The 13,416-nt window shown below is 45.5% G+C and overlaps 1 protein-coding gene across 5 annotated transcripts in view; it reads right to left on the reverse strand.

Annotated features, from left to right (window-relative positions):
* USP16 (ubiquitin specific peptidase 16) overlaps positions 1–13,416 on the reverse strand; it is a 118,288-nt gene that overhangs the window by 3,346 nt on the left and 101,526 nt on the right. For all 5 annotated transcript variants that reach the window (XM_033940643.1, XM_033940640.1, XM_033940642.1 and 2 more), the window contains 2 exons: positions 12,425–12,511; positions 7,341–7,497 (listed from right to left, as the gene is read on the reverse strand). In XM_033940643.1, the coding sequence (XP_033796534.1) occupies positions 7,341–7,497; positions 12,425–12,511 (244 nt within the window). The remainder of the gene's footprint in view (positions 1–7,340; positions 7,498–12,424; positions 12,512–13,416) is intronic.

The raw sequence follows: 13,416 nt of genomic DNA on the forward strand, positions 1-13,416 counted from the left end.
TGCTTTTTTTTTTCTTTTAATGGGGCAGATATTATGCATGTGCCCATTAAAAAAAGTTTTTTAAAAAGGTTTCCTGCTCTGAACAGCAAGCTTCCCCTGCCTCTCAGCTGTTCTAGCTTTCCTTAACAGCTCTGCACATGTGTGAGAGTTGCTCTCACAGCGATCAATCAGAGGCCGAGTCAGGAATTATGACGAACATCCGCATGAATCATTTGCATGCAAACATTTTAGTGCATCAATAGCTCTTTTTAAATCAGCCCAAAAATTGGATTGGTTCAGACCCACATAATAATAATAATAATTTTATTTTTCTATACCGCTCCTCTTAGTGCATCTAGCCCTAAGTGTTTGTAAGAAAATTGAGCATTTATGGGATTTGAATGATTAATAGTTTGGGGAACATATTTAGTACAGTGTGAGTGAGTTTTCCTTGAGACTCACTAGCAGGTAAGAGAACTGTTAAAAAAATTATTAGGAAAGGGCTGTTATCCCAGGACAAGCAGGCAGCATATTCTTAACGTATGGGTGACGTCACCGACGGAGCCCCGGTACGGACCTTTTTAACTAGAAAGTTCTAGTTGGCCGCACCGCGCATGCGCGAGTGCCTTCCCGCCCGACGGAGGAGTGCGTGGTCTCCAGTTTCTTCGTTTCCGCGGAGCGAAGACGCATGTGGTTTCAACGGCTGTTGAACACTCCTTTTTTGCCTTCCCGCTCGCGTTATTTCTGATTTTTTCTACTTTTTCCCTTCGGTTTTCTGTTTTCTTTCTAATTGGTAAAAAAAAAAAAAAAAAAAACTTTCTTTTTTCCTTTATTTTTCAACCGGCCCCGGCGGGGCCTGTTGCCATCATACAAGCCTCCGGCTTTGATTTCGCGGAGGCCGTATTTCCCTTCATGCCCCCTCAGCCGGGTTTTAAGAAGTGCCAGCGGTGTGCACGCCCGATTTCCCTTTCGGACCCACACAACTGGTGCCTACAGTGCTTGGGTCCGGAACATCGGGCTGACACCTGCACCCGCTGCGCGACTCTCCAAAAACGCACACTTAAAAATAGACAAATCCAGCAGAATCTCCTCTTCGGCACCGGTTCTGCTATGGATCCGACCCCGACGTCGACGGCACCGCCGAAATCGGCACCGTCAACATCGACACCACCTGATCCTTCTGCGGGGTCGATAGCGCCAGGTAAGCCGGCTAAGAAGCCTTCCACTTCCCTCGAGCGCCCTCCAGCCACCGCGGTGACACCGGTCCTTCCGACGTCCCGCAAGTCCCGTAAGCGCTCCGCTCCGATAACGGTGAGTGCCTCTTCATCGGCCTCCTCATCACCGGAGCGTAGAGCGGCACCTATGGTACCGAAGAAAAGTAAAACGGTACCGGTGCCCCCATTGGAGGACCGTATCTCGGCCATCCTCCAGACCAAATTGCAGGAACAGCTACAGCACCAGCTTCAGGAACTGCTTCCAACCCTGCTGGCACCACTCCTTCCGGTACCGGTCCGGCCCGAGCCTCGCACCACTACGCCAGTGGCCACCCCCTCGGTACCGATGAACACTTCGATGCCGGTCTTATCTGCACAGCCTACACTCCAGACCTGCGCGGCGGAGGACCCCTCCCGGCCCCAGGATCGACATCGATCGTCTCGGGACCGGGATCGGCACCACTCCTCCCGGGACAGAGATCGGCACCGGTCTTCATCTCCCGGCACCGTATCCATGAGATCTGGCAAGTCCCTTTCTAAAACCCGCCATGCTGAGCCGGCCATCAGGGACCCTGACTTATGGGAGCAATCCCCACTCGGTACCGAGGAGGATGCCTCTTCCACTGATGAGGAACCCTCCATGGCTGAATCCACCTCCAAACCCGAGCAGTCCTCATTTACGAAATTCCTTCGGGAGATGTCTGGGGCTCTCTCCATCCCACTTGAGTCCGACTCCAAGAAGTCCCAGGCCTTTCTAGAAGCCTTGGACTTCGATCAACCCCCCAAGGAGTTTCTCAAACTACCCGTCCATGATATTCTACGGGAGACGTTTTATAAAAATTTGGAGAATCCCCTTACTGTTCCAGGTGCCCCTAAGAAACTGGACAGTTTATACCGGGTCATCCCTATCCCAGGATTTGATAAACCCCAGTTGCCACATGAGAGCCTCCTGGTAGAATCCACTCTCAAAAAATCTCATGGTTCCAGTGTCTATGCCTCCACCCCTCCTGGCAGAGAGGGTAAAACAATGGACAAATTTGGAAAGCACCTGTACCAGAATGCCATGCTGGCTAGCAGAGCCAACAATTACTCATTTCATTTTTCTTTTTACATGAAATATCTGGTACAACAACTTTCTGCTCTGCAAAAGTATATCCCTGAACGCAAGGTTCCATTATTTCAGCAACAAATTTCCACCCTCCTTCAGCTTAGGAAATTCATGGTACGCTCAATCTACGACTCTTTCGAGCTCTCCTCCCGAGCCTCTGCTCTGGCAGTGGCCATGCGACGCCTTGCCTGGCTGAGGGTATCTGACCTTGATGTGAACCACCAAGACCGCCTTGCCAACGCGCCCTGTCTTGGTGATGAACTTTTTGGGGAGTCTCTGGATACCACGACACAAAAACTTTCGGCTCATGAGACGAGATAGGACACCCTCATTAAGCCTAAGAAGAAGACTCCGCCAACACGACCGTACAGACCTCAGTCCTCCTACCAACGTCGTTTTTCTGCTAGGCCACTTAATCCTCCTCAGCAGCAATCTCGTCGGCCTCGCCAACAACAACAACAACACTCTCAGGCTCGCTCGCAATCTCACCAGACGGCCAAGCCTCTCCCTCAAACTAAGCCTCCTCAGCCCTTTTGACTCCTTTCTCCAGGGCATAGCCAGTCTACAACCCTCGCTGCCTCTGCCTCAACCTATCGGGGGCCGCCTCACCATCTTTCTACGACGCTGGGAGGCCATCACCTCAGACCTGTGGGTTCTAAACATCATCCGTCACGGATACTCACTAAGGTTCCAGACTCTTCCTGCAGACCATCCTCCCGTAGAGTCTGCTTCTCACTCCTCCCAAACTCCACTCCTCCTCAGGGAGGTCCAATCCCTCCTCCTTCTCAATGCCATCGAAGAAGTTCCACCAGACCAAAGAGGTCAGGGATTTTACTCCCGCTACTTCTTGGTACCCAAGAAAACAGGGGATCTTCGTCCTATCCTCGACCTCAGGAACCTCAACAAGTGTTTGGTCAAGGAAAAGTTCAGGATGCTCTCACTTGCCACACTTTATCCTCTTCTGTCTCAACACGACTGGCTATGTTCCCTGGACCTCAAGGAGGCCTACACTCACATCCCAATCCATCAGGCTTCACGTCGCTACCTCCGATTCCAGATACTGAATCACCACTATCAGTACAAAGTGCTACCATTTGGTCTCGCATCATCTCCCAGGGTGTTCACCAAGTGCCTGATTGTGGTAGCGGCCTGTCTCAGGTCCCACAACCTACAAGTGTTCCCCTACTTGGACGATTGGTTGGTGAAAGCAACAACCGCTCCACTTGTGCTGCAATCCACTCACCACACCATCTCTTTCCTCCATCTCTTGGGCTTCGAGATCAATTATCCCAAGTCGCATCTGCTTCCCACACAGCGCCTTCAGTTCATCGGAGCACTTCTCGATACCAACTTCATGAGAGCGTTCCTTCCTGCCGACCGGCACCGGACACTGCTTCACCTCTGTCGACAGGTGCTCCTCCAACCATCCATCCCTGCTCGCCAGATGATGATTCTTCTGGGTCACATGGCCTCGACAGTCCATGTGGTTCCTCTGGCGCGACTCCATCTGAGGATACCGCAATGGACCCTCGCCAACCAATGGTCACAGACCAGGGATCCTCTTTCTCATCCCATCTCTGTGACATCGTCTCTTCAGCGATCTCTTCAATGGTGGTTGAACTCCTCAAATCTTTCAAGGGGCCTCCTTTTTCATCCACCCCCTCATTCCATGATTATCACCACAGATGCCTCCCCCTATGCATGGGGAGCTCACATAGGAGATCTACGCACCCAGGGACTCTGGACCCCTCAGGAGCGTCAACATCACATCAATTTCCTGGAACTCAGAGCCATGTTTTATGCTCTCAAGGCCTTCCAGCACCTTCTCTATCCTCAGGTTCTTCTCCTGTGCACGGACAACCAGGTCGCCATGTACTACATCAACAAGCAAGGCGGCACCGGATCTCGTCTCCTTTGTCAGGAGGCCCTCCGAATTTGGACCTGGGCCACAGCCCACAATCTTTATCTCAAAGCGGTCTATATCCAGGGCGAACAGAACTCCCTGGCCGACCAGCTCAGCCGCATCCTTCAACCTCACGAGTGGACCCTGGATCCTCCCACTCTCCACTCCATCTTTGCTCGCTGGGGCACTCCACAGGTGGACCTCTTTGCAGCTCCTCACAACCATCAGCTGCCCCAGTTCTGCTCCAGACTCTTCTCTCCACATCGTCTGGCCCCGGATGCATTCCTACTCGACTGGACGGATCGGTTCCTCTATGCCTTCCCTCCACTTCCTCTGATGTTGCGGACCCTGTTCAAGCTCCGCAAGGACAGGGCCACCATGATTCTCATCGCCCCTCGGTGGCCCAGACAACACTGGTTCTCCCTCCTGCTTCAACTCAGCTCCAGGGAGCCCATTCCTCTTCCTGTATTTCCTTCTCTGCTTACGCAGCAACATCAGTCTCTGCTACATCCCAATCTGTCTTCCCTCCACCTGACAGCTTGGTTTCTCTCGGGCTGACCTCTCCAGAAAACCTGTCTCAGCCTGTCCGTCGCATTTTGGATGCCTCCAGGAAACCCTCCACACTCCAATGTTACCATCAGAAATGGACCCGGTTCTCCTCTTGGTGCCTCCTGCATCATCACAATCCCACCTCATTGGCGGTGGAAACCGTACTGGACTATTTGCTCTCTCTGTCTAACGCTGGTCTCAAGTCTACCTCGATTAGAGTCCACCTCAGTGCCATCACTGCTTTTCACGAGCCTATCCTCGGAAAACCCCTCACGGCTCATCCTCTGGTTTCCCGGTTCATGAGAGGCCTCTTCAATATCAAACCACCTCTTCAGCCTCCCCCGGTCGTCTGGGACCTCAATGTGGTTTTGTCAGCCCTCATGAAACCTCCTTTTGAGCCTCTTGCTACTACCTCGCTCAAACTTCTCACATGGAAGGTGCTTTTCCTCATTGCCATCACCTCTGCCAGGAGGGTTAGTGAGCTACATGCACTGGTCGCCGATCCACCGTTCACTGTTTTTCACCATGACAAGGTGGTTCTGCGTACCCATCCTAAATTCCTTCCTAAGGTGGTTTCAGCCTTTCACCTCAACCAGTCCATCGTGCTGCCTGTCTTCTTCCCTAAACCCCATTCTCATCCTGGGGAACAGGCTCTTCACACGCTGGATTGTAAGCGTGCCCTGGCGTACTACCTTGACCGTACCAGGGCTCACCGCTCCTCTCCTCAACTCTTTCTGACCTTCGATCCTAACCGTCTGGGTCACCCTGTATCTAAACGAACGCTGTCCAATTGGCTTGCTGCCTGTTTTGCGTTCTGTTATGCTCGGGCCGGCCTGTCACTGGAAGGAGCTGTCAGGGCTATGGCTGCTTCTGTGGCTTTCCTCCGTTCCACACCTATTGAGGAAATCTGCAAGGCGGCCACTTGGTCTTCAGTTCACACATTCACTACTCACTACTGTCTGGATGCCTTCTCCAGACGGGATGGGCACTTTGGTCAATCTGTGTTACAAAATTTATTTTCCTAATGGCCAACCATCCCTCCTCCCTCTCTGTTAGCTTAGAGGTCACCCATACGTTAAGAATATGCTGCCTGCTTGTCCTGGGATAAAGCACAGTTACTTACCGTAACAGGTGTTATCCAGGGACAGCAGGCAGATATTCTTACGACCCACCCACCTCCCCGGGTTGGCTTCTTAGCTGGCTTATCCTAACTGGAGACCACGCACTCCTCCGTCGGGCGGGAAGGCACTCGCGCATGCGCGGTGCGGCCAACTAGAACTTTCTAGTTAAAAAGGTCCGTACCGGGGCTCCGTCGGTGACGTCACCCATACGTTAAGAATATCTGCCTGCTGTCCCTAGATAACACCTGTTACGGTAAGTAACTGTGCTTTACTTTCAGTTGTGAAAAAAGAAAAGAAACTTTGATAAAAGTAACGTATTTTTCTGCAGGCAACTGGAATAGAGCTACTAGGGTTTATTTTGTTGAGAATTTATGAATTCCTAATTAAAAGGGAAATCTTAGAAACAAATAAAGACTTGGTTTGTTCATAAACAGTCATTAAAAGTTGCTCTTCTGGTACTTTATACAGGTACAAAATTGTGAAGTAGAGATTATAGTTTTAAGGCACTAACAGGTTTAATTCCAGAGTATCTTATGGAATCTTTCATTATTACAAATTCTAAACATTCTAGAAAATCTCATTCATTATTTTCATTCCCTTCTGTAAAGGGATGTAAATATAAGAAATTTCAGGAATGATTGCTATCTTTTCAGGCAGCCTTATGGACTAGGGATTTAACTCACATGTTCATATTCTCAAATTCGTATCAACAATTTTGACGTGCCTTAAAGACGCATCTTTTTAGGGAATCTTTCGGAAGTTAGATATTGGATGTTTATTCATTTGTATTACTAGTTTTTGTGAACCGCATAGAACTTAATGGTATTTGCGGTATACAAGTGAGTTTTTATGTTATATTATAGAGCGAGCTATTAGAAAAGAAATCATAAGACTAAGATTTACAGTTGTACTGTAAATAAAAGTAGGATAGGTTTTCACTAAGGCTACTTTTTTTTTTCCAAAAAGGCAAATTGTAATTAAAATAGCTATAGAGATTGAGAAATTCAACTTTGTTCATATGTTAGATTGTAACACTGGCCAGCAGGGTGTGTATGTTCTCTGTTTATTAAGAGTATGTTAAAGAAATTTTTTTTCAATAAATTTATTGCACTTAAACAATTCCGGTATTATTTTACTTTATTTGATAAATCTGGAACTAAGCTTTATTCCACCTGGTTCAGTACTATATGAGAGGAGTTCATTTTTGCTAACTCAGTTTTCAGTTCCTGGAGAGGCTTTTCCACTGAAAATCTTTAGCCAACATGACTAAAAAGTTCTGAATGTGGTGAGAAGTTCTCATGGGGTGAGCCTGGTTATACTTATATGCTTAGCCTAGTAAGTTGAAGACCTGTCCCAAAGTTTTGAACCTGTCTTCCAAATAGAAGCATGCAGAGGCATTGCCACTAACCTAGTACTCAACCCTAATTTTGTTGATATCTACAACACACAATTAATGGTCTACCTACCTGGAGGCATAATTTCACACATGACGAGGTCAGAAAGAGGTACATTTGGAGTTCGTACTTTGACATAAGCTGTGTAGTGCCCTGATCTCATGGTGCCGCTGTGTTCAACTATGCCATACAGAGAGTACAGCACTCGTGTCTCACCTTCAGCAACTCCCTGAAAACACATTCCCTGAATTAGAGTATTAATATTTAAGTACATTTATAAACATTCTTAAAACTAATGAACGCCATATACAGTACATACTGTATGATCCAATTTATTTTTAACATATATGTATTAAGTACTATAAAATAAGCCTATATATAATTACATGGGGAGATGAGAGAACCCAACTTTGGGAGAGAAAAACATTTGCAAAAAGGATCAGGTGATGGATTCACAAATCTATTTTTAGTTAAAACCTTTCAGAAGTGATACATGACCAAAAACACTTTGCTTAGACCAAACTATAAAACAAATCCCCATACCCAGAAGTAAAGAGCCTTGCCTTGGATACCATGACATGCCAGGATCAAAGCAATCATTGTTTCATGGAGCAGAAGATGCTCTCCTGGTTGAAGGGCTCCCCCCAAATGATTATTTATGTATAAGCTTTCTTTAGTAGTACAAATGCAGACAAGTTAATCTTTTTTACTTCATACTTCTCTGTACATGTGAGCTATTTGTTTCTTTCTTTCTGGGGCAGCTGCCTGGAAGGGCTTATCTTGTTACCTGCCAAGTTTTATCTGTCTCGCTCAAGCTATGAAGGTTTTATCAGTGCCTCACAGCTACCGACAGACTCTCCTTCTGCCTGTAATAAAGGCAGAAAATTGTGGAGGTACTAACATTTGGTATTTTACATGTTGTCAATTACAGTGGATGGTAAACATTCCCTGCTATGGTATTCATAAATGCCATATTAATGTTAGCAGTTGTAAGTCATATATTCTATAACAAATTGCAATCACTATGAAGTGGGAATAAAAGGTGGTCTGAGGGCAATTATGATCATACCAAGCTGGATTTGGTTACTTCAAAGCGTTGCCACCATTTATTTTTGGCTTAAATCTTCTCCTTCAGAGCTTCCAGCTCTATCAGAATTGGACCATTTTGTTACAGTGCCAAACTTTCATTTGGGTTGTTGCTTCTTTTTCCTATCCCCTTTAACCTTAGGCCACCCAAAACGGAAGACTTGGGAGTAATATCAGAGAATATCTTCCAAGGAAAGGATAATGAATGCATGAATAGCCTTTCAAGGAATGTGGAGGAGGCAGAATGATATAATAATTCAAGAAAAACCTGGGACAGGCAAAGGACCCTCAGTGGTGAAGATAAAAGCCCAGAAATGAACTAGGGTCTATAGTACAGATGAGAAAAGGAACTAAATCAAATAAAATGTTCTTCACTCACTGTCATTCTACATTTGTTTTATTCAGGGCTCATTATGCTATCAAAATTTTTGTGATTGACTTTTGAGAAAGGGCTGGAAGAAAGAGAGATTGATTTTTCAGATACAGATTGGCCTGTCTTGCTTTTGAGGTAAGGTCAATCGGTCCACACAATCTGCTAATCTTATGCAGTCTTTGTTCTTTTATGCATAAGTTTACTTGGACGCCAAGAAAATTGTAAAGGGCAGGATTAACTTATACTTCTCAATGCTGGCACTGCAATTCAGATCTGGGCACATTTAAGCATAATTTTGGAGAGGTACAGTGGTGCCTCACACAACGAACTTAATTCGTTCCAGGAGCAAGTTTGTTATGCGAAAAGTTCGTTATGTGAAACGCGTTTTCCCATAACAATACATGTAAAAAAAAATAATTCATTCTGTAGCATAAAATATGCTAAGATGACATAAAAAAAGATAAATTTACCTTGTTAGAGCTGTTAGCATGATATAGAGGGGATATATGTGAAGGGGAGGGGAGACAGGGGTTTTGTTGATCCTTGCTGTGTATTATAATCACCCCCCACATACTCCCCAGTACCTTTTTTAATTCCTCCCATCTTTCCCAGCCAGTGGCGTACAGGCCAGAAGCGCAGAGATCAGGAGCAATTCCTCTGCACGCCTGTGTGGGCCCATGCCGATCTCCGAATGGCTGCAGTTAGTTCTTGTGAGTCCCGCGAGAGCTGGCTGCAGTTAGTTCTTGTGAGTCCCGCGAGAGCTGACTGCAGCCATTCAGAGATCAGCGCAGGCCCAGGCGGCGGGGGGGAGGTTTAAAACTATGCGGTGGCGGCGGGGGGAGGTTTAAAACTATGCGGTGGCGGCGGGGAGGAGGTTTAAAACTATGCGGTGGCGGCGGGGGGAGGTTTAAAACTATGCGGTGGCGGCGGGGGGAGGTTTGCGATGCAGCTCGGGCGACTTCGTTGTGTGAAACGAAGTCCGTTGTACGGATCAAGACAAGAAGTTCGTTGTGCGCAGCGTTCGCTGTGCGAGGCGGCCGTTATGCGAGGCACCACTGTATTTGGCAACATTTAAGTTCCATACTTCCAATTCCTACATCCCCTACATTGGCTATTATTTTTTAAAACATCTTTTAAGCAATGGCATTTGATTCCAGCACAATGCCATCTATTAGATATATTAATATATTTGGCAATACAACAAATTATTAGAAACTGGAAGTCAGCCACAGATAATGGTGTCTTTTGGTGGCCTATTGTATTACAGTGCCACAGATATGAAGAAATTGTGGCTCAAAAGAACTAACAATTGCTTATATTTCTTTCTTTAAGAAATGTTTAATATATTTTACAAGACAACTTTTGAATAGCAAAGATTGAAATGATTGAAAAATTTCTTGAAGGATCCTAATACATACATTAAATGAAATAAATATAGCTCTATTTTAGAATGGAAGTTCTATAAGGCTATAGATTTACAGAGTACAGTGGTACCTCGGTTTACGAGTGCACTGGTTTGCGAGTGTTTTGCAAGACGAGCAAAACATTTGCAAAATCGGCACCTCGGAAACCGAGCGTGCCTCGATTTGCGAGCGCCCCCCCCCCCGGCTAACCGGCACCCCCTCCGCCGCCATTGGGCACCCCCCTGCCATGACATGAGGTCCCCCAACCCCCCCAAACCCTCTTCTTACTTCAGTGTAGCCTCGGCACCAGCATGTCCTGCTAGTGCCCGAAGATCTGCCTCCTGTGCTGGGCCTTGAGCATGTGTGCATGCTCAAGGCCCAGCACAGGAAGCAGATCTTCGGGCACCGGCAGGACATGCTGGTGCGGAGGCTACACTGAAGTAAGAAGAGGGTTCGGGTGGGTTGGGGGACCTCATGTCACGGCGGGGGGGTGCCCGATGGCAGTGGGGGGGTGCCGGATCGCAGGGGGAGGGTGCCGGTTCGAGGGGGGGGCCTTCGGGGGGAGCAATGCTGGTTCTCTGGGGGGGGGGGGGAGCAGCGCTGCTGGCCTCGGGGGGGAGGGGGGAACCTATCAAAGCGAGTTTCCATTATTTCCTATGGGGAAACTTGCTTTGATAAACGAGCATTTTGGATTACGAGCATGCTTCTGGAACAGATTATGCTCGTAATCTAAGGTACCATTGTAGATATAAAAAGTTCAATTTCTTGTGAATGAGAGGCAACAAGCATTCTAGAGTCCAAAAAAGAACTAAGATGTTGAGGCTCAAAAAAACCATACTTCACTGATTGTAATTTAACACATTTACAAGAAAAATTGAGCCAAAATAAACCACCTTATTGCAAAACTTTGGGACGTAACTTCAAAAAAGCCCAACACCATCTCTAGGTTTGTCTGGCAATATCAAGAAAGACTCCAATCCTATGATTCAGAAAAGGTTCTTGATGATGATGAAAAAACATTTTCAATATCCAATCTCTATCAGGTTGTAACACAAAATCTACTATCATGTTGCAGTCTGTACCCATAAATTTTCACTCTCAAGTGTTTGAGTTAAGTTTAAATTATCAAAAACTGTTGCTGATCCTTCTGCAATTGTTTGTTCTGTATATATATTTTTTTAAAATATAAAAGTGGTAAATAATAAATCTTTGAAACTGGAGGATAACCAAGTGTACTATTTGGAAGTGCTGAAAAGGCTGCATGACAAAAAGTTAGACAAAATTGACCTGAACTTTTTGCTAACAATTCATGGCTCTTGCATCACGACAACATACCAACTCATATGGCACTGTCTGTGAGGGAATTTTTAGCTAGAAAACAAATAACTGTATTGGAACATCCTCCCTACTCACCTGATTTGCCCCCCCAATTACTTTTTTCTTTACCCGGATAAAGAAAATATTGAAAGGAAGACATTTTGATGGCATTCAGGACATAAACGGTAATACGATGACTGCTCCGATGGGCATTCCAGAAAGAGAGTTTCAAAATTGCTTTGAAGGGTAGACTAGTTGCTAGCGTCAATGCATAGGTGAAGTACTCCTAAGGGGAATACTTCAAAGGGGACCGTAGTGATATCCAGCAATGAGGTATGTAGCAATTTTTTTAGGATGGGTTCATAAACAATTGTCAGACATCATATACTAGTGTTTGGCCAATAAAAACAAACCCGTCCTAGAAGTTAGAGCATATAACATGAGTTTGCATCTCAGCACAGGAATGTGTGGTTATTATTAAGTTAGTCCTAGCTTCAATTCATTTTGTTTCCTTTTATTCCTTTGTATTTCCAGCTCAGCTGGATAATCCTATCACCATAATCCTTCATTTACAGTCACCAGGGGATCTCTTCCCTATTGTGTCCCATTTTTTCCACTCTGCAATGTAAATCGTATCATCACAAACAATCCTGAGCCCTCTAGGGACTGAGAAAGAACCTGCACATAATGTGTACAGCACTGCATATGTCTAGCAGCACTATAGAAATGATTAGTAGTAGTAGGAGAGAGGCCAAGCACTGGGGCTCATTCTGTTACCCAGGTTATGATAAGCCTTGAATATGGCCACTAGATGCCCTTCTTGAGGAAAGACCATAACTTCCTCTGCCCCCCGGGCTGTGAACACTGTCCTAACAGCATCTTCAATCAAAGTCAACCAAGGAAATAGACCTGCCTTAGGCATCACTGTACAAAGTTTCTTGGCCTGACCCCCCAAATAGGATGACCAATATACTTACCTTGCACTTCAATGCACAAAAGGGGCCCAAGTCTAGCACTTCTGGGAACTGTACATGTTTGGTAACTTTACGCAAATTAAATCCAGCCTAAAAAAGTTTCAAACAATTAGTTATCACTATATAAAACAACTGTGAATTGATTATCTACCTGAAGGATGACAATTTAAGTAGGCTAGCAAACAGCTTATGTATGCATGTATATATATTTTATATATGTATAATAAGTAGAATGGGCACAAACACTTAAAAGTAGTTCTAGAGTATCTGGTTTTTTAAAAAGTTGCCCAAATTATTCTTTTTTAGTTCAATATCTATTAAGATTTTGTATTAATAACATTAAAAAATTCAATTGTAAACAGTAATAACCATGAAGACTACTTACACACAGGGTATAGAAAACTGAATGAATGAATGTTAAGTACAACTACAAAAATATAGTCAGACTTAATTTCATATAGTTATAATATGTTTAGCTTTAGCAACCTCTACTACATTTTTTTCCTTTAGGTTTTATATGGCACATCACAAAACTAGTGTAAGTAAATGATAAGAACATAAGAATTGCCGCTGCTGGGTCAGACCAGTGGTCCATTGTGCCCAGCAGTCCGCTCTCGCAGCAGCCCCTAGGTCAAAGACCAGTGCCCCGAGACCAGTCCTACCTGTGTACATTCCGGTTCAGCAGGAACTTGTCTAACTTTGTCTTGAATCCCTGAAGGGTGTTTTCCCCTATAACAGCCTCCGGAAGGGCATTCCAGTTTTCCACCACTCTCTGGATGAAGAAGAACTTCCTTACATTTGTACGGAATCTATCCACTTTTAACTTTAGAGAGTGCCCTCTCGTTCTCCCTACCTTGGAGAGGGTGAACAACCTGTCTTTATCTACTAAGTCTATTACCTTCATTATCTTGAATGTTTCAATCATGTCCCCTCTCAGTCTCCTCTTTTCATGGGAGAGGAGGCTTAATTTCTATAACCTCTCACAGTACGGCAAC

This window comes from Geotrypetes seraphini, chromosome 4 (genome assembly GCF_902459505.1).
Source record: "Geotrypetes seraphini chromosome 4, aGeoSer1.1, whole genome shotgun sequence".
NCBI classification, from domain to species: domain Eukaryota; kingdom Metazoa; phylum Chordata; class Amphibia; order Gymnophiona; family Dermophiidae; genus Geotrypetes; species Geotrypetes seraphini.